Genomic DNA, 27483 nt, shown 5'->3' on the forward strand with positions numbered 1-27483 from the left:
ACCGGACATTGTATTTGGTATAGATCCCCTTTCCTTTCCTCTTAGATTCTCAGTACTTGCACTTCTAACACTCCTCCAATTTCCCCCTCATACTGATCTTTTCCTCACACTTTTCTCCCTTCTTTGCTCAGTTGTTGCTGTTTGGAGATTCCAGCAAAATCTTATTTTAACAAACACACGTGAATGATATCACCACAGGAATATCTGGTTAAGACACTGACTAGTCAAGATAACACTTCAACCTTCCGTGCAAAAGCCAGTTCTAGTGTGCTAACTAGTTTTCCTTGCCTACTGCTATTCTTCCTCTACATCATTGGGTTCTCCTCATTCCAGTATGTGTTGGTTTTCCTCTATTTGCTTGTGCACATGTTTTCTTTACTGCTTCCCCCACCCCCCTCCACTAAAACCACTGGAGAAAATACTAACAATACAAAATGCAACTTCTCTGAAAATCCTTCCATGTATGGTTTGAGATAAAGCCTGATCCTTCTCATAGGTAAAATCACTCTGGGCATTTCCCCCCCCCCCCCGGTTCTCCTTAAATTTCTGGACATATATCTTCCCTTCCTACTAGCTGTCAATCTCTGGAAGGATTGATGGGATGTTCCTGCTTCCAAGTGAAATCCTTTATATTCCTGTCTCTCTGCTCTGTTTACCTGATGCACAGATTGTCTGTCCTAGGTGCTAGTGATCTGCTTCCTTATAGTCTGCAAAACTCCCAATAAAATGCAAGTTGCATATACTATCCTTCATCTATTCCTCCTTCCTTCCTTCCTTCTTTCCTTCCTTCCTTCCTCCCTTCCTTCCTTCCTTCCTCCCTTCCTTCCTTCCTGAAATGCCTTTCTTTCTATAGCTCCAAAGGAAGTAGAGGCTATACATTTTGTGCCAGGGAAATGATATCGTGAGACCCTATTCCTGGGAGATGTGAAAAAAACACATACTTGTCTTACATGGGAAACCGGATGACTGACAGACAAAAGTACGGACACCATCAATGTTCAACTTGGTGAACCAATTGGATTCCATTGGGATTGCTTACAGAAATATGGGGAAAAGGTTGGTTGTTTACAGGACCATAAATTACTCGAAGTCTACTATAATCACCAAAGCTGTCATCTAGCATGGGTGACAGCTCACAAAAGCTAGAAACTGGGAGGACATACAAGCCCCTTCCATGTGGCTCAGTTGCTCTGAGCCTTTGTTCATTGATCACCACTGAACTTGTTTCCTTCATGCAGCTTAGTCTCTGCTTCAGGCTACCTGACTGGTCACTGCTTCTAGGTGGCTTGTCCTGTCTGAGAGTGACTCGGCAATCTTTACTATTTATATACTTTTGCAGAGGCCTGGGCTAATTGGGCGAGTCTCAGGAATTACTGAAGCTATTTTGAGGTTTTGTTTTTGTTTGTTTGTTTGTTTTCCATCTTGCTTGAGGTTAGAATGTTTCAGTCTGGACAAAAGTGTTACACAATCAACAGATGACTCAGCAGGTAAAGGCACTAGCTGCCAAGCCTGATCACCTGCCTTTAATCCCTAGGACCTACTTGGTGGGAAGAATAGATTCCTACAGAATTTTCTCTGACCTCCTCACATACATGTTATACAGCACACACACACACACACACACACACACACACACACACACACACACACGACAAATTAATAAAATTTAAAAAGTTATATCCTCTTCATCAAGACAGACCCTGCAGGTAACAATGAAATGACTGTACAAAGACTAAATAAGCAAATGAATGAAAATCCAGTTTTCCAACTTTGCTATACCTCTACACAGGCTTCCTGTCATTTAAAGCAGTTGCTCAGGTATAGAAACTCCTGTTCGTGATCCCCTGTCTCTCTCCTCTGAGGCATAAGTTCCTCCAGAGTTTAAAGTTCCTCCTGTCTGAAGCTCCTGTAACCTACAATGATCTGCTCTTCAATTTCCTGTGGAAATCATGCCCTGCAATGACTAATAATTGCATGCTTCTTTATATTTCAACACTTCGTATGAATGGTTTCCATTTTTTCCTCTCTGAATTGATGTTTCCTGGGGGGGAAACTTCTACTCTAATCTTAAGTTTCATTTCTTTGTTATCCACTGTATAGACCTTCTGGTCCCTTGACCTCCGTGGGAGATTAATGACTTCCCTTGAGTTAATAAATATAATACCTTTGTGTATGGTGCTTCTATTTAACTTCAAAAATTAAGTTCTTTTTAATTTCCAAATGCCTGAAGTTTTAGGAAAGAAATAAGGGAAGGAAGGAAGAAAAGAAGGAAGGAAGGAAGGGAGGGAGGGAGGGAGGGAGGGAGGGAGGGAGGGAGAAAACAACTCCTTTAATATTAGGTCTTTCTATTCACCTAGAGGGTCCTTCACAGATGTGATCCATGATAATAATTTTCATGTTGATGAAGGCTTCTCTGAACTAAGCTGAGACAACAAAGGGAGCTCATTAAAATTCCTGAATAAATGTGAAACAGGTGCCACTTGTTGAAGGAAAATAAAGTTAATCCTATAAACAAACGATGGTTGGCACTTAGAGGGCTCACCCTGATCACAAGTGTAGATAATGGTCAATTTAGACCAATTTTGTTGCTGATTAACAAACCTCTGTGGGATGGTACAATCTATGTGTCATACAGACCTGGTTTCTAAAGTTATACACCACACACACACACACACACACACACACACACACACACACACTCCATTCTTCTACCTGTATTCCTCTCTGTGTCTGGCACAGATTTGACAAATAAAATGAGTTCCCAGCTCTAATAAGTTCTGCAATGAATTCAGAGCACAGTCCAGGATCCTCTTTTCTATTCGGCCTACACATGCTTTCAGAATTTTATACAATAATACTAAAGAAAAAAATAAAATAAAGATACAACAACAACAACAAAAAACCAGGCTATTGCCTCTGCAACACTGGTTTCTAGGAGGTGTAAATATAACCACACAAAAAGAATACATGTGTTCAACTAATGAATAAAATAAAAATAATGGCAAGTCCCCAAGTCTCCATAAAATTGATGGATTTTCTTTTGTTTGTGTGTTTTCTTAGAAATATTTGTGATTCTTTCCCCATTTTTTCATGTTATAGATCATTTATGTGTAAATAGCAAAGAAAGCTACATGTTCTTTCTAAAGAACTGCCATAAACACCATTCCTTAATTGTCATCTTGAGTTTTCTTCTTTTAGTAAGAGTATAAAATGTGCCCATTCTGATAGTGATATGTTCAGTCCATTCTCCTTACCTCCCCTGTCTGCCATCTACCTCCTCTCCTCTTCCTCTTTCTTCTGCCCCCTACCTCTCTTCAATGCAAAAACTTCTCCCATAGAGAAAGCAGCAGAGAAAATATAAAAGCTCAGCTTTCCATTTTATACTGATTGGAGAATGATGTTAATTTTTTTCACATCCTCAACACATCCAGTTTAACAGACTCCAGTGAAGCAAATTTACAAAAAGATATATATTTTAGCAACTTTAATTTAAACAAACAAAACCTACACAAACAGTGATTGGAGAGAGTGGCTGTGGAGTCATTGGGTGTTTGCCACTATCTGGGAGCCTCTAGTTCCAATCTGCCATTCTTTGTGAAAAGCCATTTCCACAAAGCATCACCCTTAATGTTTCGAGTTGGCTGCACAGTGTCTAGTTAAAACTGAAGCCACTGATGAGTTGGCAAGGGTAATTCCTTAGTTTTACAAATCTCTGGATGTTTTAATAGTTACCTTTTCCCAATCCTAAGCACGTGGATTTGTGTCTATTTCTAGACACCAAACTTCACAAGTTCTTTTCATTTTTATTTTATGGGAAAACTCTTTCTCTGCCCATACTAACTTAAAATATAATTAGTATTTAATGATTCCATGTAGTTACATTAAGTATGTCTTGCATAAACATATTTGGGAATGGATTGCTACAGGACATGTGGGGAGCATGTAACATGTAAAAGAAGACGGTCTATGGCTGCCATTCTTTGTACACCCAACCCATATTTCACTGAAGAAATGGATTAGGAGAGGGTGTTCTTAGTGTTGACTCAAACTTCACCAGTGCCTCTGTGGAACAGACCAAAGCAACATTCTTAGGAAATATTCAGAGCAGCATTTTAAGTGTCTTTATTTGTACTTCTTCTTACATCTCTGATTATACCAAAAGCAAGAAATATCATCAAAAGGTTTATTTAAAATTTTATGTAGTTTATCTAGCTGCACGTTAAACGTATTTATCTTTACCCCTCTCCTCGTCTTCAAACACCCAGATATTTTTCTGACATCGCTTTATGCACGGAGCAAGCCTTTCTTGGGATTTAACTGTTGAAGCACAGCTATAAGTCACACGTAAAGCAAACAGGCTTGTCCCATGTCCCAACACATGCAATGCATCAAAGGAGGCTACAGCTCAGTCCTCAAACTGTTAAGTCAGCTTCTCCCACCCCTCCTGAGATATTGTCTACTATGATTCTTCTTCACTTGAAGAAATAAAAAATAAAATAACTGCTATGTTAGCTCTCTACTTATAACTTAAAAATAACATCACTTTGGAATCATACCAGAATGTCATGGCAACTGGCTTGAACAAAGGTTTGCCTAGACCCTTTCACAGGGGTCACCTAAGATCATTGGAAAACAGATATTTACATTAGATTCACAGTAGTAGCAAAATTACAATTATGAAGTACCAACAAAAATAGTTTTTTGGTTGGGGTTCGCCACAACATGAGAAACTGTATCAAACAGTCGCAGCATTAGGAAGACTGAGAAAAACCGTTGGCCTAGATATATGCAATTGTAGGTCACTCACTGATCTGATGTCTTTGTGGCAGAAGATCATGGGTTAAATAGTCCAGTTTAAGCCGGAAATTCTTCCTGAATCCTTTTGCAGTGCATAAGCTTAGCCCTTACCTCAAAGGGGAAAAGAGAATTTATTTGGGAGTCAAACATGCAATACCAGGACCATAAATACAGAGTTATGTCACCCCAAATTTCACATTCTAATGTAGTAATACGTTGAATATTTTAGAGTGACGAACAAAAAGTCGTAAATCAAGGCACTTTACAAATATATTGGTGGAAATATTAGTTAGGCGGCCCACAGCGAAGCAGGTAACACCCTGTTCTGGACCTCATAACCTTCTGACTGCTTTCTTAGCTCTTTGGATGGTTGGAAAGAAGGATTTGTTATACATCCTAAATGAGGTTTCTAATGGTCACAGAGATGCCAGGTCATGCACAGAGAATGGCAATAAATGACTATTACAGGGTCTAAAGATACAAGATGATCTGGCCAGGACTTGTAATACCCACCCTCTCCACACTAATCGAATTCTGAAAGGGAAGGGCCAGTTGGGTTCATTCTGGGGACTTCATTTATGACTTCTAAACAAAATGGCCTTGGTGGAGAGCCTAGGGTTGGCATAGCAGGCTGAAGAAGAGGTCATATGGACGGCTGTACATCCGACACTAGAAATTATTCTCATGGCTTCTTAGAAAACTTCTAGTGGTTTGATGTCTTCAGGATTAGTCCTGATCTTAGATTGTTGCAATATAAAAACCGGTAAGATACAAAACATGGAGAGGCAAGGGGTGTTGGCCAACTAGAAGGAAATGTGGACAATCTATTCCAGGCCCCTCCTTCTGCCCCTGTAGCTATGCACTCATTTTAAAGAAGGAGAAAGCATTACAATCACCCTACCTACAGACTTAAATACCATACGGTGGCAGGAGGGAGTCATCTAGCTTGGCATATGAAAGAACTTGACAGCATAGAGGACTGTTCCCCACACATGCGCACCAAAGGCTACAACAGGCAGGGAAGGAGCTAGGTATAAAGTACAGATATGGGACAGGGCTACTATGGAGAGGGCTCTTCAAGGTCATGACTCCCATTGCTCTGTGCCATTTAGTTCACTTTCAACTTCTTCCCCTGCTCTTTGGTCCAATTCCTACCTTGGCATTGTGAGTGGAAAGAAAGACCTGAGAAGAAGCCGTGTCTGCAGAGACCCACTGGTAAGAATTTGAGCACTGTGGGGGAGATTGGAATGCTGCAGGTCCAGAGGCTAATAATGACCCATCTTGAGTTAACTCCAGTCTCCAAAACAGCCATCTCTTGCCCGCTTCTGTTTTAGAACTAATATCCTGTGCCTAATAAATAAAATCCTTCAGAATTTATTGACTTAGCAGATCCACTGGCTTCCATCAACACCAAAGCTAAGGATGTCGCCAGACAGAACCTTGGACCTGTAGGAAAGCCTTCTTACCGTACCACCGTACCTGCCTCTCTGATGTACCCACCAAGGCATTTTAAACTTGCCTTGACTTATGACTGTCCTTGTTCTCTTAAACTACAAAACGTCGTGAAACGGCTTCCATGTTGGAACACGGAATTTGAGATAACCTAAATCAGGGTTCCCAGGCCAGGGGCGCTCGAACTGGCTACAGAGTAAACTGACTCTCAGTCCCTTTAAGATGAGAGCTGGGGATTTTGTATTGACAAAGCGCCCCCTTTCGTCAGCAAACTGCCTGTTCATATAGCTATGCACGCATCATGTTCCTGGCTCACTGCCATGTTTGAGAAAGGCACTGGGAAATCCCACCACAGTATCTGCCTGCGCGATGTGGAATGGGGAGAGGGAGAGGAGCAAAGCTTTGTGGACTGCTAACATTTGGCCATTGTGGAGATTGATTTCTCATCAATTGTTTTTCATCTACTCTGTTTGATAATTCTTGGTCTAAATTGCATCTTTGCCCCTCCATGGAGACATGGTTTTCTGAATTGCCAAGAAGATTTTAAGCTCACGAACTAGCAGGCTTTCCTGCAAGGAACGAAGATACAATTGCCCCCTCCCTCAGAAGTAGATCTGCCAATCACCTACAAAGAAAATAGTCCCAGGAAGCTGTCTATTTCTGAGATGTTGGAAAATAGTACCTGGTATACCTAAACATGTAGGTCTGCCCTGTGGGGAAAAAAAATAAAAGAACATATGAGCAGAAGGAAATGAAGAATAAAAACTCTCTTTGACCTTGGCCAGGGAGCAGGCTCTTCTTAATCTGAGTGGTGGTAACCCAAGACCTCTGAAGAGGCTGCAGGAGGAGAGTAGCAAGAATCTTAGAGCAGGTTTTTTTTTTTTTTTTTTTTTTTTTTTTTTTGTAGTTCAGAGTGAGAAGGTAAGGGGCATAAGGTTTGCCAGACCCAGATCCTTTTCTGAGCAAAATACTTTTTGAAACTACTGGGTATGAAATAAATCAAATTGTCTGGTTTTGCAAGCCCCACATTCTGGCCATGTGGCAGGTGCTAGCTGCTGTCTGGGAATTCTCTGTTCAGCACATTTCCTGGAACTTGGCCTTGTTTTAGGGCTCTGGCTTTGGGGTAGTTTCCCTTATACACTTAGGTCTCCCTGGCCACTCTCTGCTCTTACCCTCTCGAGTGAGTGTAATATTCTTGAACAAACCTTACATATCAAGTGTGTTACTTTTCCTGCTAGTTTCATTTGAATTAACTGAATGGATGGAAAACCCCGGGAGGTCAGAGCAAGAATTAAGTAAGAGTGAACGTACCTAAATTAAAGACATTACAAATGAGAAAACTATCAAAGCTGGGTTATGTTCAGAGTCTACTCCTAGTTTTTGTTTTAAGCTGGAACTCAGGTTTTAGGACTTGTGTAGTCAGTATTTGGGGATTTCTGAAGCCTGCTTCCCGAATGAAATCGAGTTTTGTTCCCTGGAAAATGGCTGCTTGGCTCAAATTCAGCCAGAATTAGTTCCAGCCAACCTGGTTTGGTAGCTTTGGATTTAGATGAGGTCAAAGTCATCTTATCCTAGGGATTAAAGGAAATACAAAGCTTCTGGCAGTACAAAACTTAATCATGGCTCCCTGGGCCCTCCTGCATTATTTTGCATTATTGTCCTAGGTGAACATAACAGATCCCCAAGGATATACTGGGTGAGTGATGCAGCAAGTACCCACTGGGCGGATGAAGTGTTTTCCATTGTAAAAGAAGTGCTGCCATGGTTGGGCACTAGACTAACTGATGGCATTCACATTTGTAAGAAAGGTGCAGCTCAGCCTGGGAATTTGTGGTCTTAGGCAGCTGCTGTTGAAGAGAAAGGAGATTGCTGAGGCAGACAAGAAGCCTGAAAGAGCTTGGTCATCTCATCCTTCCCACAGTCACCCCATAAATCAAGCTCAGCTTGAATGTGGTCCCTAAGAGATGCAGGAGTTACCACATGTGCTTAACAGTCACTACCAAAGTGCTAAGATGATCAGTCAGACACTTAGCCGGCTCGGAATAAAGCAAGCACATAACTTTGTAACTCTAGGGTCACTACCCAGGTGCTTTCTCCAGATATGGCATTCCCAGTGATAAAGACAAGACTCTCTAGGCAAAATGGGACCAGTAGAGATTCTGGAGTCTCAACAGAAGCAGCTGTGCCACAATCCCAAAGCCAGAAAAAGCAGTTGGACCAGCCATGGGCATCAGGAACAGAAAAGGTAAGGTAGGCTACAGAGCTTCAGGGGCTTCTGGAAGGAAAGGAGGTTTAGAACTACTGAGAGAAAGACAGGGATGTCTCAGGCACTGAGATAGAAGAGGTACGGTTCTGGTTGAAGCTTCTTGCAGACAGAGAAGTGGCCATCCAAGCACAATTAATAACTTCTTGGGACTCTCTCCATTCCAACCACTTTCTTAGGGACCTCCGGTACAGGGAAAAGACATGTTCCGAAGCCCTGTGAAAAGGGGAGACACTTCTTCACTCATAAAGCCGGCTGAGGTGTTTCCAGAGCCGTCTCACTTACGTCACTCATCATGAGAGACTAAAGGAAAAGTTTCTGGGTAATCCTTTAAAGTATAACTGGACAGCCACCAAGGCAGTGTATGTGGCTAAGGCAAGTGTGAGTCTTCTTTGAGGAACCAGGGCTCATGACGCAGTGCCTCGCTCTTTGCCTGAGACACCCTCCCCCCTTTTCTCAACCATTGTGCATAGGCCTACATTAAAATATTAACCTCAGCCATGCTTTGTCGCAAAATGACTAGTCCTGGAGTTCTTTCTACATCAAAACCAGAGTTAGTTTGCTCTGCGTTGCAATCCCTAAATATCCATGGAAACACTGCAGGCTGCTGTGGCAGTTACAACTCTGTTCCCTCTCTATGGACACTTACCATTCCTAGGATGAAGCTCTACCCAGGCTGGCCTTGACCCAAGAGCCATACTGGGGAATCCAAGAAGACTAAAGTAGGGCAGTAGCCTGAAAAGAGAGTTTAATTTGACATGGCTTCAATTCCATATTGACTGGATGTATAGTTGGGCAAGGGAAGTGACTATGGGACCAGAATATATCATCTGCTCAAGGGTTTATCTGTTGGTGACCGGAAACCAAATTTACTTCTGATACAGAATGCTACGTGTTGTCTTTATCTAAGTAAAGACAGTGCTTAAAATTTCATTTTGTTGCTGTGTGAGGAAATCAAACCAGGGCCTCGGTGAAACGCTACACCATTGAGCTGTACGAATCACCAGGACCACAGATGACACCTGTACTTTTGAAAAATCATATCGTCTCTTTCTAGACTGAGTTCATTAACTTCCCAGGAGGTCCAACCAACTTTGGAGAGTTCTTATATTGTATTACTTAACCCTAATTCAGATTACCTGATAGGAATGCACATATTGGGGTGCAAGATAGCTCAGTTGTTAACGGCTATTGCTGTTCTGCCATGATCAGAGTTCAGATCCCAGCACCCAGAGACTGAGCCCGTCACCTGGTGTACTTCTTGAGTGGGGAAGAAATAGGAGCGTTGATGAGGCTTGCTGCCTTCCAGCCTAGCCAAAAGAACAGAAGCCCCAGGTTCACAGGAGGATTCTGTCTCAAAAGAAGAGAGGAGGGTGCCTGAGACCCCCCTTTAAATTTTGCCTGGGTAAGCTGGCTCACACATATTCATATACGCATATACTTACACAGACAGAATTTTTAAGCTCATATGTTTATTCTTGTCTTTCAAGGAGCAAAAATAAAAATCTAACTGGGTAGATGTTCTTTAAAATAAATGCTGGGTATATGATTATATACTTCTATCCAAAAGTATAATGAGGACTTAATTGCTAACTCAGAAGAGCTTGGATCCATTCCGTCTTGCAGTTTCTCGGGAGGGTAATTTCACAAGCTTTGGTTAACTTGGGCATTAACTTCTCTCTTTCCACTCCCTGTTCCACGTGGAAGAGATACGGGTTTTGTTTCCTCATTTATGTGAAGGGAGTGGACTGAATAGAAGAAACATCAGTGTACTGCTATGTTATTTTTAGTAGTTTTTATAGTTCTGTTAAAGACAGGTATTGGTTGTAACAAAATACATTCAGTTTGACCTCTACATGGCCTTTTGGTCCCCAGCTCCTGGACTCTAGGAGACATCAATGGGAATTCCCCTAACAGACCCTTAAATGAATGCACGCTCTTTGCTTTGCCAGTTCTAAGCTTGGGATTTTGTTCCTCCATGCTCTGGGGAAGGGATGATACAGGGTTGATTTTATAAGCATAAGCACATAAACTGGTATATGAACCTTATCCTTTCCTTTGTCCAGCATGATATTCTTGGAGAAATTTCAATTTCTTTATCATCTGAGAGCCAAAGAGGGTGTGCTAGTGTCTCTTGAGAATATCTTTATTGCAGAAAAGATGGTTACAATGAGATGCAAATATATCAGTGGCCTTACTGTAGTTAATGTGATACTGTCAGTCACTGGGAAAGAGGAGAAAATACAGATGCTATTGTGCTTTGATGAGAAATGTCTCCTATACAGGGGCTCATGTATTTGAATTCTGGTCCCCAGCCTTGGCGCTGTTTGTGAAAGTTATAGAACCTTTGGGAACACTATGGGGTTTTGCTGCAGGAAGCTGGTCACTGGGGCAGCCTTTGAGGTTCTATGGTGAGTGAGACCCCAGTTCCTGTTTTCCCTCTCAGCTTTCCCCTCATAGCTGGAATGCAATCAGCTGGCCTCATGTTCCTATTGTCATCTCTGCCCTCCAAATGACAGACTGGCTCCCCTTGGAAGGAGAGCCAGGACCAATCTTTCTTTTCAAAGCTGCCTTGTATCTGGGTACTCTGTCATAGCAATGGAAAAGCAACTAATACAAACGTTCCGAGAGCCAAGAAAAATAAAGCCTGATTTGTAGTGAGGTAGACTCTTTGAACTTTCCGGAAAGAAGATGGGGCCCCACATCATCATTTCCACTTGACTCAACCTGATGCATCGGAACTACAAACATCACCCTAAAACCGGTTTGAGACTGTTTTGCTCGAGACAACTCATGACTAGCTAGCTGTAATGGTGCACCTTTTTATTACACCCTGGCCAGTTTCAAATAGAACTACAGTCAAGAATTTTCTGCCACACAGTGACTAACTACATATGTCACAGCCAGTTCTGTTGAGAAATTTGGTTGCTAAAAATTTTCTTCCTACAGAATCCATTGGAGCAATCATCGTCCCATTTCAGCAGGAAGTAATCTTAATATGACTACGCCCCTTTCCCTACCCTTGGAAATTTGGGATAATAGTCATCGTCTTTGGGTTGGTTTTAGTTATTTGGGATTGGGTGATGCTTACACTCGGGTTTATCTTTTAGACAGGAATAGGGAATGGTGGGTAAAGGTATGGTTTAGATGGGATATAAGTAGATTAGCCTATTTCCTTGAGAATTTGAGTTTGAATGAGATAGTATTTTACAGCTTACATTGTTATGCATTCCTATGTGGTAAGCTATGTAAAATTAAGTTTATATTTTGTTATATTGTGTTAAATGTTTCCACTTATAATATTTATGCACATTATTTTTTACCATATTCTATGTATGTATACTTTTCTTGTGTTCAAGACATTTTGTATATTGATACAATTTGGGATATTTATCTTGCTGCCCTTTATAGTTCTACCTCTTGTCTTGACACTTATACTCTACCTCTATTTTAGGGATTTACATGTAGGTATATGTAAATAGTTATATTGTTTAAGTATTTGTTCCTGCTTTACTCAGGAAAGTTTTAATCAGTCTTTTTAGCTAAGTTCCCGAGTATTATAGATTATCTTCACTCACATTTCCTGTACCTATGAGATTAGTCAGATATAGATGCTTAATCTTCAATCCTTCATAGACATGCAGAACATGGCATTTAAATGTTTTAATATTAGTACTCCTTTGACATGAGACACTGTTGCTCCTGACAGCACCGTGCATTTTCCCGAAAATATGTTGGACACTGTTGTTGCTCCTGCTGGAGTTCAATCTCGCCTCAGCTAATGGCCTGTTGGGCATAGAATTGCCCCCACCTTGACCACTGATTTGGACATGCAGTCCTATGTGCTTGCAGGAGACAAATATAGAAGACTGCTTGACCTTGCCAAGTCAGGGTAAGACAGCCATTCTATTTCCCTGCTGTTGTTGTGGTCTGTCAAGTTCTCTTGGCCTTAGCCAAATCTGGGTGTACCAACGTCGCTGTGAGACCTAGGGTGACTGTTCAGGTGGCTTGCTGTTTCTGTCCTTACTGCACCGTTTTGGAAGTTGTCCATCCGCATTTCCTGTCTACTCTAGTATTGTTATTTTCCTTCTCAGGTCTTGATGAGGTTGAAGATTAAACTATCACAACTATTATTCTCTCTTCCTAGTTAGATATATTAGGTACAAGACTTACGTTTTCCAGCTTAGGACAACTCTATTGTAAACTCCATTATGCCCTCACCCTAGGACTAGATATGTAGGTCATTTTGTTCTCGATTTTCCTTTTCTTAGAGCACACTTGTTATTCACTGTTTTGTATATAGTTTTGTATTAAGCCTAAATCTTTTCTTTAGACTAAAAGGGGAATTGTAGTGAGGTAGTCCTTCTGTAGCACTGACCACGCCCATTGGGGGGTGGAGCGATGGGCGGAGGTGACCTGAGGAGGAGGTCGGAGGGGGCCAGGAAGGCGCTCTCTTTCTGGCGTGACTCGGACAGGAGAGGATCGGGTTGAATTTCCTGGTGTTCATCTGTCTAGGTTGTAAGTTATTTCTCCCTGAATAAACATCTATTCGGCCTATTTGTTTATCCTGACCCTTATTTACCGCAATACTGATTCATATTGCTCTAAATAAAAATGGACTGGGTAATTTTTTTCCTCTTCTTTCTTTTTTCTTTTTTTCTTTTTCTTTTTCTTTTTTTTCTTTTTGCAAAGAACTGTGAAGGATGCACTGTCACCCGAGGCTTCTTGACATTCAACTTGAGGCATCAAGGGAGGTTTTCATCAGAATGGCAGAGAGGAGGAGAAGACCACATATTAGGAAACAAAAACTACATTGGGAAAACAAAAACTTTTTCAAGACGCCACTGCTAATTTCTGCTTATCTCCTGGTAGCCAAATTGTGTCCCTTTCCCTTTCCTGCTCTTAACAAAGTGAAGCATCCTCTAGAAGCTGAGCTGAGGGTAGGCGGGAGGAGGTTCAGGTTGGAAACTACAACCCCAAACCTGAATTTCACTATAACTTACAGAACAGACTCACCTTGCCAAACCTAGCATGCTAGCCACCAACTTAAGATCAGCTATTTTAACACAGCTTCTTCTTCTGAGCAGCGTGTCCACAGAAAACAGTAACTCCCTATGGATTCACAAGTCAGAAGAGAACTCTGGGATGAAACATCTTTCCTGGTCTCCAACGCTGGCCATTGTTGCCCAGGACATTTTAGGGATTATGCTAGTTCCCACCCATGCTTGGACAGTTCTGATTGCCACCTGTCTGCTGACCCAGTCTGAGACGTTCTGTGGTTCCTCAGTGCTTCCCTTGGCCACAGAGAATGAGTGAAGCTACTTTACTCTTAGAATGTGTCTGGATGTGCTGCCCCTTACAAGGGGTTGGAAATGGTTGAGAACAGGAGGCAGTCAGACAGCTAAAGATGTTTACTATCAGGAAGCAGAGATGTAAGAAGCCTGTGCGGTGAAGGAAAGGTGTTAATGATACAGGAGAGAACAAAGGCTATCTGCTATACAAAGGCTATCTGTTGTATACAGTTTACATCATCAGGGACTGTTTCATCAACCAAAGGTGTGAACACTCTTGTTCCGTAAAAGGAAAATATCATGGAGAGGCAAATGCCAGAGGTTCACATTGTCCAGGAAAAAAAATAAAAATAAAAATACTACCTAGTCCTCACCTACCTACTTTTTTTCCTGTGCTGACTGATTGTAATGTCAGCAGAACTGTTTGGGACAGAGCCTGGGCCATGGGCTCTCACAAAGCCAGGCTGGAACATAACAAGCCTTGAACAGGTTAATGAAAGAAACAAAGTAACCAAAGAGCTGATACAAAAACAAAAACAAAAACAAAAACAAAAACAAAAACAACAAAAAAAAAAAAAACCAAACCAAAACAAAAAAACTGAGATTTGTTCAATGTGGATACATTATAAAGGGGAGAAAGTTCAGAGACTGCCTCTCTCTAAAGCCACCTTTGGGGACTTGGCATGAAATGAAATTTGGGTTTCAATAGAGAACAAGAGGCACTTATAACTCTTGAGCTTTAGTCAGAGGGCGGCTCTGCCCAGCACTGACCCATTACTGTCAGGGCTACAGTCTCTCCCCCTAAGAACTCTGACAGGTTGTCAGAATTGTAAAATTTCTTTCCTGGAGGCAAACTTCACCCTTTGCCTAGCTTATCAACTCTAGTCTCTTCCTTTGCCCAGCATGAACATTCTTACAGAAATTTCAATTTTTTTTATAGTCTGGGAGCCAGAGGGGCACATTAATATCTCCAATCCTGCAGAGACAGTTAAAATGAGATGCAAAGTTACAAAAGACTTTCTATAGTTAATGTGATACTGTTGGTCACCAAGGCTTGCTGAGTGATAAGAAGATACATACATACCCGTTACACATGTGTGCACAACTGTAATCTTTAGGTTTCTACTTATACATCCAAAAAAAATGTGTTCCCTGCCAGCCAACACTGGAGTTCTGATTTCTCTCTTCACTTCCCTTGATGAACTTTCTCCCCTGGTGGAAATGGGAATTCTTTCTTCCTGGTTATGCTTACAAAGGACCTGGACATGTTCTCCTTTCTCTCGTACTCTACATGCACTCCATTACATGCACTCCATCACAATCCCTGACTCCACCTGGTAATATATTTAATGAGCTACCTCACTATCTCTTGAGCCAGGCATCACTTACTGTATTATGAAAATGGCCTTCCAGGTCTGCTCCTACCACCCACATTTTCCCCTCTCACTGTCAAACTCATCGTTTTATCGAACAAATTAATAAATGTCTCATTGTTCCATCCATCCCCTGAGATGGCTCCTTAACTCCATCAGAACAGAAAATAAATCCTTTCAATAAACCATTAGCCTCCAGGATCCGGGTTTTAAATATTTATTTGCTTAGGCTGGCTCTTGATCTATAGGTAAAGCTGGCCTGGAATTCAGGCTTCTCCTACCTTCTTTCCTGAGCTCTGGGTTTATCGGCAAACAGGAACACCCTAGAAAGGGGTGCTTTCTAGGAGTGCTCTGGCTTTTTTTGTTGTTGTTCCAACTTTCCTACCCTTCCAAATGGCTTCCTTGAGATCAGTTATCACAGCAGGTATCTGCTTTGAACTAGCTCTTATCTGAATGGGATGATCTTTACTCAAAACAATAAAATATTAACTTTTTCAAGTCTTGAACTATTTCATTTTTTTTCAAAAGCTTATTTTTTGAAATTATAATTTTGATTTCCCCCTTCCCTTTCCTCCTTCCTCCTGTCCACTGCTATGGTTGCATACTTTATATTTCATGGATGCTCTCTCTCTCTCTCTCTCTCTCTTCGTGTGTGTGTGTGTGTGTGTGTGTGTGTGTTTCTAAATACATAAACACAACCTTTTTCACTCTGTATAATGTATTAATTGGATAATCAATGACATACTCTTGGTGCTTTATTTTCCATGAGGTTCACCCTGAGCAGTCTGTTTTAACTGCTCCTAAATACCTGGATCTAACACACCTGTGTTCCTTGCTTTGTTTCGTTCTCACCCCCTCAACACAGAAACTTCCATTTTACTATCAGCATATACGTTTAACTTGTGGTCTACCCTTGTTCTCTTGCCATAGAATGTGAGTTTCAAACATATATGGATTTTCATTTTGCTCATTGATTTATTATAGTGCAGAAAACAGGTCTGGGCATTGCACATGGTCATAAAAAATATGCATTACATGTCTGGGCCTATAACCTGGCCATATTGGTCTTGCCATGATCCAAGACTCTGTTTAGAAAACACAGACAAAGCCACATGCAAATGGACACACAAAGGAAGAAAATTCAGCAGAAATTTCTGGAGCACTCAGGCACCCTCCAGGTCTCCTTCCCTGAGGTCTCGTCTCATCATTGCAGCTGCTAATACACTCAGTGTCTATATTCCCAGTGAGTCTCCGCAGCTCTTCTGTTTTCTTACTCTGTGTTCTCATTTTAACCATGCCCACCCCTCCTGCCCCCGAAAATAACTGTTAAATCTGGCTGGAATTTGGAAGGAGAAGCACGAGCCAGACTGTACTTCTTTTGAAAGGATTTGGGCAAATGGAAGATAACCTGGTGCATAACAGGAAGCCGCAGAGCTTTTGTTAGCGAGCAAATACACAGAAATGCATTTGCCCGTTGCATCTGCAGAAATCTAGGCTGGGACTCCTCATACCTCTCACCACAGGTCCTGGGTCATTTTGTCAGCATCTCTTTAATGAATTTATATGAAATGAAGATGCCCTCCCTATAAAACACATAAAATACATATGGGACATTATAGATTAGGGTTTTAACCGGGAATATTTTAAGTCAATATAGGAGTTGGTCTCGCCAATTAGTGTTGGTTGAGCACACATTTTTGCCCTTCAGAAGTGCTGGGGGACAGACAATGGTTTTCATGATGCCATATAGTTTAGGTTAACTGAGGGGGAAGACTCAGGGCCACTCCATGGCCTGGGCTCCCAGACTAAAGCCAGCGTGGAGGAAGGAAAGCTGAGCACCAGCATTGTCCTTTGTGTTTCTTGACTGCAGATGCAACAACCTTCTGCACCAGACATCTCCTTCACAGCGGTCTGTACCCCCTGAAATGTGAGCTAAAACAAACACTTCCTACCTTACATTGATTTCAACAGGTATTGCATTATAACAAGCCAAGTAACACAGCTGTCACTCCAAATGCTAACTTTGACAGCTGCGGAGCTCATGCAGCATGGGTAGTGAAGCTGGATCATTCTAGCCCAAAGCTACCACATGTGGAGATGCATGTTCTCTACTCTGAATCTTCCTCCCTCCCTCTCCTAGCCATGAACATGTGCTCTCTTCATTTACTCAAATCTCATTCGCTCTTTGGGAGACAACACCCTTCCATCTCCAAGCTTGCATGTCAAGTTCAACATTCTCTGCCCATTTTCTGGAAGGAACACTTTAAAATGGGATGGCTTGGAATGTGATATTTGAAATGTACAAACAATACTGCCTCTGTACAGAGCTGCGTGGGGTCAGTGGACAGTCCCACAGAAGTTACTGTCTCACTAAAGCCACTGACATACACAGATCCACCAGGTGCTAATGCTTTTGATATTCGTGTAACTAGAAGAAATAAAAATGTAAGCTTGTAGAAAGCATGCAGATGATATCTATTATCAGACAAAAGTTCTCTGAATAATTCATCCTTTAGTTTCTCTTTTTATCACTATTGTACACTTCTGGCAGAAATAGTGGGTGATATATTATAAAATGTCTCCTAAACTAGGGGTATATTTTGCCAAAATTGTTTGCTGTTCTATTTATATATAAACTATGTAGGCTGGTAGTAGCAACATTCCCACAGATGTAACCTAAACGAACATGGTGTTCCTCTTTCTCCTGTTATAAATATATTCAGACTTTAAAAAGTTATATTCTAGCTGGGCAGTGTTGGTGCACACCTTTAATCCCAGCAGAGACAGGTAGATCTCTATGAGTTCAAGGTCTGCCCCAGTTACAAAGCAAGCTCTTGGATAGCTGGGGATACACAGAGAAACCCTGTGACAAACAAACAAACAAACAAACAAAAAGTTATATGCTATAGTGGCCATGAACCATAGCCAACATGAACTTGGAAGATACCATTTGCATGACTGCAGAGTTATTAAGATGATGTAATGAACTTGCTTAATAAAAGCCCATTTTTATTTATTTATTTATTTATTTATTTATTTATTTTGTGGGATGTATTAGCTGTCTTGATTGGCTGCCTGAGGATTTCCACTAAACACCCTGGAGACTTTGAGGTCTGCATGTGTGGACAGCATCAACTCTGGAGCTGGGGTTACAGGCATCACGAGTCACCTGACGTGTGTGCTGGGAACTGAACTCAGGTTCTCTGCAAGAACAGCAAGGACTCCTAACTGCTGAGCCATCTCTCCTAACCCAGTCTTACCTCAAATTTTAACAAGCAGTTTCTGTGAACTTTCATCTTACAAAATACGAAATGAATGGAATCAATGTCCAGAGCAAGCAAGACAGCCCCTCCTCACCAGATCTGAAAGTGGCTGGGAAAAACTTAGTTTCATGTAGTTTTCAAAGACAACACATCTCAGAATGAAATGTCTGACGCTCTAATGAGAAGCAAACTTTAGAATTAGAGTATTCGGGGTTTAGGAAATTATATGTGATACCATGTTTCATACAAGAATTCTGCCTTTCCACTGTGTGTAAATTAACATACAAAAGGAAGCTGTGAGAGCAGAAGCTGGACTTGTTGGGAAAAGCTTTGGCGAAGGAGCGGGGAGTGGAGAAAGGGATAGGGCGGGGGAGGGAAACAACCAATAGTTTCATAAATGTTTGAAACTGTCAAAAACTCGGAAAGAAATAAAGTTTCTTCCTAGGTTTGCAAAATCCAATAAACATTATTTTCTATGTGTGTGTTTTGCAAGCAGAATTATTCCAACTAGCCTGCACTAGTTAAACCTTTGTCATAAGTCTCTTGTGATTACATCCAGCACTAAATGACCTTCAGAAGGGACAACACACTGGGGCTGAGAAGAGATGGGAATCTGCTTAAGAGCATAGAAGGAAAGGTAACACTGAGAGCTGAGGGTTTCCACCACTGCTCAATAGTTGTTTGTAGTACTGCCAACACAATGCCCATAATTCCCTGAACAAAGCTGGCAGACAAATGTGGTGCTACAGATTGTTCCATCTCTCTGTCTTACATATGTATATGTGCATATATATATTTACATTTATGCATATATGCATGCCCTATACATGATATATATATAAACACATGTATACATATATATGTATATATACATACATACATGTACCAAGCAAATTATATATACACACATACCTACACACACATACACACACACTCCATACACAGACATATATATACACATATACATATATAAATGTTGCTTTTGCTGACATCACAAATACACTAGGTAACGTAGATATCTCAAACTGCAAGCATTCACAAGCCCAGGTTTTGCATTTGTGTTAACCTTTTCTTTTGTGTCTTTGCTTGTCAAGCAACAGAAATATGAATGTGTGATGCCTGGAGCATGTAAGGTAACATGAGCAGATGGCTTACCTGTCTATGATGGCACACATGTCAATGGTGACATTCGCAAAGCTTCCTGGCTTCCTCTGTGCCACTTCATATAAGTTTACAAGCTGGTCGTCTACTTGAATGAGCTGCATGCATCCTTGGAATGATGGTTGAAGGGCGGAGTGACTGGCATTGTTCACGTGGTTCAAAAATCCTGAACAGAAAGAACAAGAGGATCACAAGGGGCATCCAGCATGCCTTATCAAAGGTTTCCCAAGCATTGGACTGGACACAACCATCTGACTAGTAATGGATTTTCTTTGATTTTTGCTGACATTGTACAAGCATTGAGTATGTAAGATTACTTTGGGCAAGAGTCAGGTTTGGGGCACATATATTTGAATGCTTATTTCCACAATTGGTAGAATGGATTAGAAGCTTGTTGTTCTTGGAGTAGTTATGTCTCTAGGCGTTCCCCAACCCAAATTTGTATACTTGACAAATTCACAAATTCAAACTGTACTCATTAATCTTAAATTATTTACTCATTCATTCTTTCCAATATTCTGAGGTTGCCAATAGACCACCAACACTTAAAGCAGAGTGAGGACCAACATATGCCATTAAATGAATAAAAGCAAATATTTAGAAAAGAAACATAGTTTGGTCATTAAAGAATTCTTCACAATGTCCTAGTTTGGTCAACTATACTAATAGTTGACTACAATTAAAAAATGTTTTCTCATTTCCTTAATAGGTGTCAACATGTAAATTCTGAAAACTGTCATTTGAATTTCCTTTCAGGTTACATTTCAGAAATATATATTATTTTCCACCAATATAGTACTAGGTAAAAGGATTATGCTTAATTCTCTACTTAAAATTACATTCTCTGTTTCAATACAGTTACATGGTGTGTATGCATGTGCATGTGTGTTTATGTCCTTATGTATGCCTGTGTATGTATGTATACATGTGTTTCTTAGCTATGTATTTTTATCTGCATTGATTTGGTCCCTTTACAAAAACTCTGACTTTTTGGATAAGTTGTCTATTTAGAATAGTTGTATGAATACAATGTGATTTCCTCTTGTCTAATCATGATAAAATTGAGTAGGCTTTAATGGCTAAACTTAGCAGAAATAAAGCATGCAGCTGTAACTTTTGTGGCTGCTCTTAGCAAGGCTATCATTGGGTTCAGTTTTTGTGAATACTTAGGAGTCTAAACATCCACATTAACTTGGAAGGGTTTTGAAATGAGTAACTCTCTTTATGAGAGTGAGAACGTCTGTGGAGCAGAGCAGCTGCATAAATGCTCATCGCTTCCAACTGGGTGTGATTAAGTTCCCAAAACAAGACTTCAGCATCCACTCACAACAATGTTCTGTTTGGGCTTGATACTTTTGGAGTCTGAAATTGTCAAGTCCTTTCATGCTCTTGCATGAGATGTATTCTAGGAGAAGATAATTATAGGAATAATCACTACATAGCCATTGAAAATAGTCCTTATTCTCATATTATCCTTAAAACTTTTAAGAGGGTTCCTATTTGCTATTGTGTGTAGCATCCACACTCTTCTATAGCATCTTTGGGCCCTGAGTTTGGCTTATTCTACAGACAGCAGAAAACTGTGGAGGTGGGATACATTTGTGACTTCCAAGGTCCATTACTAACCTCGTATGGACAATAACTCACACTGGTCATCAGCAGTGTTGTTGGGGCCTATGAGAGACAGTAAAAGACTTCCAAGACTGCTGATGCATTATGTGCCATGGGTGGGGTGAAATGAAGATTGGATTATTGTTACCCAGACACAGGAGCGAATAAATAACCTCTTGCTGGAAACAAATTGCAATAAGGCCCCAAAGGAAAGTGCAAGTTAGCTTAACGAGCCTTCAGAGAATTACTGGTCAGAAGCCTAATGTCTCTTGGGGAAGCAGTCAGTAACAGCATAAAGGAAAGGAATAGAAATTGCCCTGAAATGAAAGCACATTGATCTTTACTGTGTTGTCGGGCAAAGTTCAACAACATTGTGGTTCTTAGGGTTATCTTAGGGTTATCATTCCTGCCATGAAACACTATGACTGGAAAAAAACATTTTGGGGAGGAAAGAGATAATTTGTCTTATACTTCCAAAGTACTTTTCATCAGTGAAGGACATCAAACGGGACAGGATCCTGGAGGCAGGGCCTCATGAAGATGCTGTGAAGGAGAGTAGCTTACTTGTTGCTCAGCCTGTTTTCTCATAGAACCCAGGACCAACAGCCGAGGCACAATGGGCTAGGCACTCCCCCATCAGTGACTAGTTAAGAATACAGGCTTGCCTACAGCCCCACCTAACGGAATCACTTTTCTTGATTGAGGTTCAAGTTGGTATGAAACTATCCACCACAAAAGACCTCTTGTCAGCTTGACATAGAAACAACTGGAGAGCCCTAATTTTCCTCTCTTGTTAATTCCTCTGATATTACTTAATAATGACATCACAACATAAAATAATTTCAAACTTAAAAGTCCCACAGACTTACAAATACAAACATTTCAAAAATTCAGTCTCTTTCAAAAATCCAATGTGTCTTTTAAAACCCAAAGTCTTCCAATTTTGACTCCTTATATAAAATAAAAACATAAATACTTTACTTCCTTTCAAAGGGGAAAAACCAGAGTGTAGTCACAACATGAGCATAGCAAAACCAAACTCCAACCATGTAAATAACTCAATAATCAATGTGTGGATCAACTCACAGGCCAGGGAGGGGAGGAGATAAAAGGGGGATGCCAAGCTGGTGTTAGCGGGGTTCTAACTGGTAGGCTATCATGGACAGACACTGTGAAGCAATGAGCTAAATATGACTCTCTTCCTTCAAGTTGTTTGGCTCAAGTATTTTATCGTAGTGATGAAAAACTGACAAACAAAAGCTAAAGCAAACTCTTAGCTATGAAGAAGCCAGGATACGATAGACTTCAAAGCAAAATCTGTCTTAATTCTACTTCACTGGGACAGTGAATATACAAGAACAAAGAAATCACTTTCAATGATCAGATACCAGGACATGCCATCTAGTGATGACAAGGAAATCTTTGGTGAGATCTTAGAGAGATGTGAGGTGATGGGCTTAAAAAAAAAAAAAAAAAAAAAAACAAAACAAAGATCCATGAGAGAAAGACCCATTCAGCAGCTTACTCATGCACCTGCCAGACCCCAGTCAAGAGCATATCTCTGATCTTAAGGGTATTTTGGTTCAGAAGGTCAGGAGCCCAGAGGTAGTTATATCTACAGATTGCTTTCTATTAAGTATGTTTTAAACATTTATTTTTAAGTCTTTGCCATTGAAAAATTATTCTCTCTCTCTCTCTCTGTGTCTCTCTTTCTCTCTCTCTCTCTCTGTGTGTGTGTGTGTGTGTGTGTGTGTGTGTGTGTGTGTGTGTGTGTGTATGTGGGGGGGTAGCAGTTATAACCATAACATATTGTATATATTGAAGCCAGGGGACAATTTGCAAAGTCAGTTCTTTTTTTCTACCACATGGGGCTTGGGAAACAAACTCAGATCACCAAGCTTAGCAACCTCATTTACCCACTGAGCCATCTTGTTGAACCTGCTTGTATTTTAGAAACAGGGCCTTGAACTCCTCATATTACTATCTCTACCTCCTGAATGCTGTGGCATAGTGCTCTATTACAGTGGACAAACTTGAATAACATCATCAGGAATCACACTGTTTCATTTGTTTTAAGGACATCACCATTAGGAATAATGTTATCATACTTCACCAGCCTGTACTAAAAGAAACAGAGGGCACAAGTATAAAGAAACTTTTAGACCTCATTCTATGGGCAGAAAAACTGAAACTGAAAAGAAAGACTATTAAAAAAAAGAGAGAGAGAAATGGAGAGGAGGAAGAAGAGGAAAAGGAAATGACTCAGGGTGGCAGAACAAAGAAATTAAGATCAAAGAGTTGTGGAAAACCAGTAGGTCTGAATCCTAAAATGGAATTACCAAAAAGCGGCTCACCTGGTTCTTGAAACAACATTGACCAGTGATTTGGGTCTGACTTGACTTTGGCAAGACTCTGAAACTTACACACAGATATTCTAAGGAAATACAACTCCAGAAATGGCTTTCAGAAGAGATATGGACTGTGTACATAGATGTACATGAATATTCATAAACCTTAACTTTATCTTCAAGATGGTTATCAATCATCAGGTTATAACTATATCAACCCTAGTATACTCTCCTCCCACATCAAATCAGTGCCTACCTGTGCAAGATCAACAGAACCCTGCCCAATATTTAAATAAGTGAGCTTCACCCTCAGTTACCTGGGAAAGCCTGCCCCCTTGTACTATACCTTATTGGTACTTTATTCTTATGCTCATATTTCTGTCCTAAAGTTTAGCAGATAAAAATCCTTGAAGTCCACTCAGTTTACTCTTCTTGCTGACAAAACCATTCCATGCATCTACAAGGTTTTAAAATTTTAACTCAGAGATACCTCAGTGAGAAAAACAAAATAATGTTGATGTTAAGAGTTGTTTTTCCCTGCCAGTCTGGTCCCACCGCCACGCCAGCCCCAAATAACATATAGAGATGCTGTATTAGATATAATTTTGTTGGCCTGTTACAAGCATTTCTTATTGGCTAGCTTTGTCTTAAATATTAACCAATTTATATTAATCAAAGTATTTCCACGTGATCTTATCTTACCGGAGAGAGAGCCCGGTGTACTACCCTATAGGTTCTCCATCTTGAATCGCCTCCCTACTTTCTCCTTTCTCCTCCTAGTCTCCTAGTCCAGCCTATCTTGCTTTCCTACTGGCCAACAGTGCTTTATTCATTAATCAATATGAGAAACATAATTACAGAAGGGCATCTCCCATCATGTTGACATCAGAATCTGAACAGTTACAAGTTATACTTTTAATCTTATTTTAAACAGAATTTTTCAAAAAACAGAAAATAGGCACCAGGGCTGGGAATTTAAATGGCTGCAGAACACGGTTTCTCTGTTATGTTTGTTTTAAAGTTGAGGGATGTTAGGGAGCTTGGAGGGGAGCATTTTCTTTCCAGTATAACCTTGGAAAAGTGAATCAAGTGTTTACTAATCACTGCCTACTCAACCTTTCTGAATAAAACAGTCAAAAACGTATATAGCAGCAGAATAAGCAGGAGGAGAAGGAGGAGGAGGAGGAGGAGGAGAAGAAGAAGCTGTTTTCAAGTGAGCAGAGAGTTAAAAATTGCCAAGAAGATTCTACCTGCTGTGGTGGAGAGATTGATTAGGGTACTGGTTAATGGAGCCGATCATTGACACATGGAGGTTTGAATGAGCCAGTCTCGATGTTAGAGACAGAAGAGTTAAGTACAGAATGTGAGAAACTCTGAATGAACTATGGGCTGAGGCATGAATTTAAACCCCAAGTGTGAATTTGTGGTTTTTCTATATAAGTGGCTACATACACAAAACCATTTAGCTATAAGTGGTTGTGGTCAAAATACAGTTGGTTCCAACCATCTTGGGGGCGGGAAAGTCTGAGAGCAGGGTCATGTGACAAATGGGGCAAACTTCTACAACTCTGATTTGGTTCATTAAAACCAGGACCCCAGAGAGAAATGACAGATTATAGGGCATAATGGGACAGATATTCAATGAGTCTGGAGCATCGTGTGTTGTTTTAAAAGATAATAACATGGCAGGAAGTAGAGAAACAATGACAGGTGTTTCAGAATGGCGTGAAGTCGTTACTGCTGCCCAAATTCAAGGTGGCTGGAGTACAAATCTCACAATTTGAGAAGATACATTTATGTTTTATTCATCAATAAAATATTATGGGAAATATTAAGTAAAATACAAATCCATGTCTAAATGCCTACATAAAGTGAATAAATGAATAAGTATGGAAAAGAGCAGAGAGAGCTCTCCCTATAGCCCCCTGCTAACTCACAATGTAAGAGGGATGTCTGTCTTTGCTATCACCCTTTGACAAGTCTCATAATTAGCAATGAGTTAGGCAGTAAATGTCAGTGGGGGCTGAGATGAAAGCCAGGTGGGGACCGACGTCTCAAAGATCTCTTTAAGATAGTCATTGAACCTGAGCATGTTGCTGTATACATTTAATTTTAGAGCTATCCCTCTGGAGGCAGGCAGATGGATCTCCATGAGTTCAAGACTAGTCTGGTCTACTCTGAAAGTTCTAAATCAGCCAGAGGTATACAGTGAGACCTTGGCTTTAAGAAAAGTAGTGATTAGAATGGTATGATTCATCAGTTTACAGTTGAGAAACCTGGCTGACGAAGGCATCAAATAAGTATTACTACAGGGGCAGGACCAATGAACACTGTGTGTCTCTTGACAGGATGCAAAATAGGAGCATAAAACAGGGCCTTCTGTGTTTCTGCAAAATTACATGCACATTCCTTTGTAATACCAGACCAGATGTCATATATGGAAGGTACTCCGGAATGATCAGGCTCCCACAGGCAATTGAGGATCTGGTTCTGATTATCATGACCAGAAAAGTCCGAGGATGGGGTAGAGCAGGCGCTTTTGTCCTGGGTCCTTCATGATAATAGATATTATTAGCGTAGGGGCAAACCCACACTTAGATCTGTTACACTGTTGGTCTTTGTGCTCTTCGTATACATTTTTCTAATGTAAGTTTTAAGGTTGTTTCAGAAACAGAAACTAGTGCTAAAATCTTCTGCCATCTGAGAACCTGTCCTGAATTGAATTTATTCCATCTTAATCTGTATTTAACGTCCATGGATGTTCGATGAAATTATTCTTCCGTGAGTCGGCAGTAGATTTTAGCTCGCAAAACTCCGCCATTCAGTCAGTCCTTCTGAAGACCTTGCTGCGGCACCGGCACCTGATCAGCAAGCAGGTGACTATTTCACAGGTTTCGCTTGCCCAACACAGATGGCATCTGCTTCAAGACAATTTATTCTGAAAGGAGGTTTCCTTGTACTCACATGTTAGGCCACTATTGTTCAGGCTTTTAAATTCAGGATGGTAGTGCTCTTTGTGTCCTGTCCGAATAGTTGTAGGTTGCACCTACAATTTGGCTAAAAGGGATATGAATTAAAGCTTGAACAGGAGTCACAAGTTAGAAGGTAATTTCCTTGAAATCAATTCTTTGTCAGTTAATTTAATGCTGTAATGGGAAAAAGACAGTTTGTTGCCTTTTCCGGGTTTACTATGAATTATTTTATATTATATTAATGTTTGACACCACTTTATATAGAAACATTTACAGGATAAATTCAAGAACCTTGCACCTACCAGGTTTTCGTCTTTGAAGTTGACTAAGTGCTGTGTTCCTTTATTATATTTGTGAGTTTGGAAAGCACACCAAGTGTAATCGCCACCATGGTCAGTTGTGAAAAATAAATATAGATGCATCCATAAAATAAATGCCCAGAAGTTTACAGGGGGCTGCATGTATCAAAGAGACCTAGCACGCTTTACTTCATCTTCTTTTCTACTCTTGCAAATTGTTTAGGCAACCTATCAATTTAGTATTCATGAGATACCTAACGATGGGATGTTTATATCCTGAAGAATGTGACCACCACATCAGTGAGGAAACCCTCAGACATAAGAAGATGGATAGATACCATCTAAAAACCAAACGGATTCTGCTGACTGTGTAAACAGGAGGGCAGTGTTGGAAGGGGAGACTGTCATTCTCCTCCAGGCTGATGATGGATTTCCTGCTGCTTTGGTGTTCTGCCTGTTTGGTCTCTCACACTTATGTCTTCCTCCTCCAGACCTGGCCCTGGGCTCTGTTAAGGTTCCTGATAGACCCTCTCCTTCCTTAACAGTGGCCCCATCCAAACCTCTTCCTGAAATTCATCTGTCTCAGCTCAGAACTAACTGAGAGCCAAAACTTCTCCAACATCTCTTTCCATGTTTGTGCTCAGAACTCCAGA

At 40.7% G+C, this 27483-nt stretch overlaps 1 protein-coding gene across 1 annotated transcript in view; it reads right to left on the bottom strand.

Moving 5' to 3' along the window:
- The window catches only part of Cntnap2 (contactin associated protein 2), a 1802334-nt gene that overhangs the window by 793861 nt on the left and 980990 nt on the right, over positions 1-27483 (bottom strand). The window contains 1 exon segment of the mRNA XM_051174658.1: positions 19595-19766. Within this exon segment, the coding sequence (XP_051030615.1) occupies positions 19595-19766 (172 nt within the window).

Source organism: Phodopus roborovskii, unplaced genomic scaffold (assembly GCF_943737965.1).
Source record: "Phodopus roborovskii unplaced genomic scaffold, PHOROB, whole genome shotgun sequence".
Taxonomy (NCBI): Eukaryota; Metazoa; Chordata; class Mammalia; order Rodentia; family Cricetidae; genus Phodopus; species Phodopus roborovskii.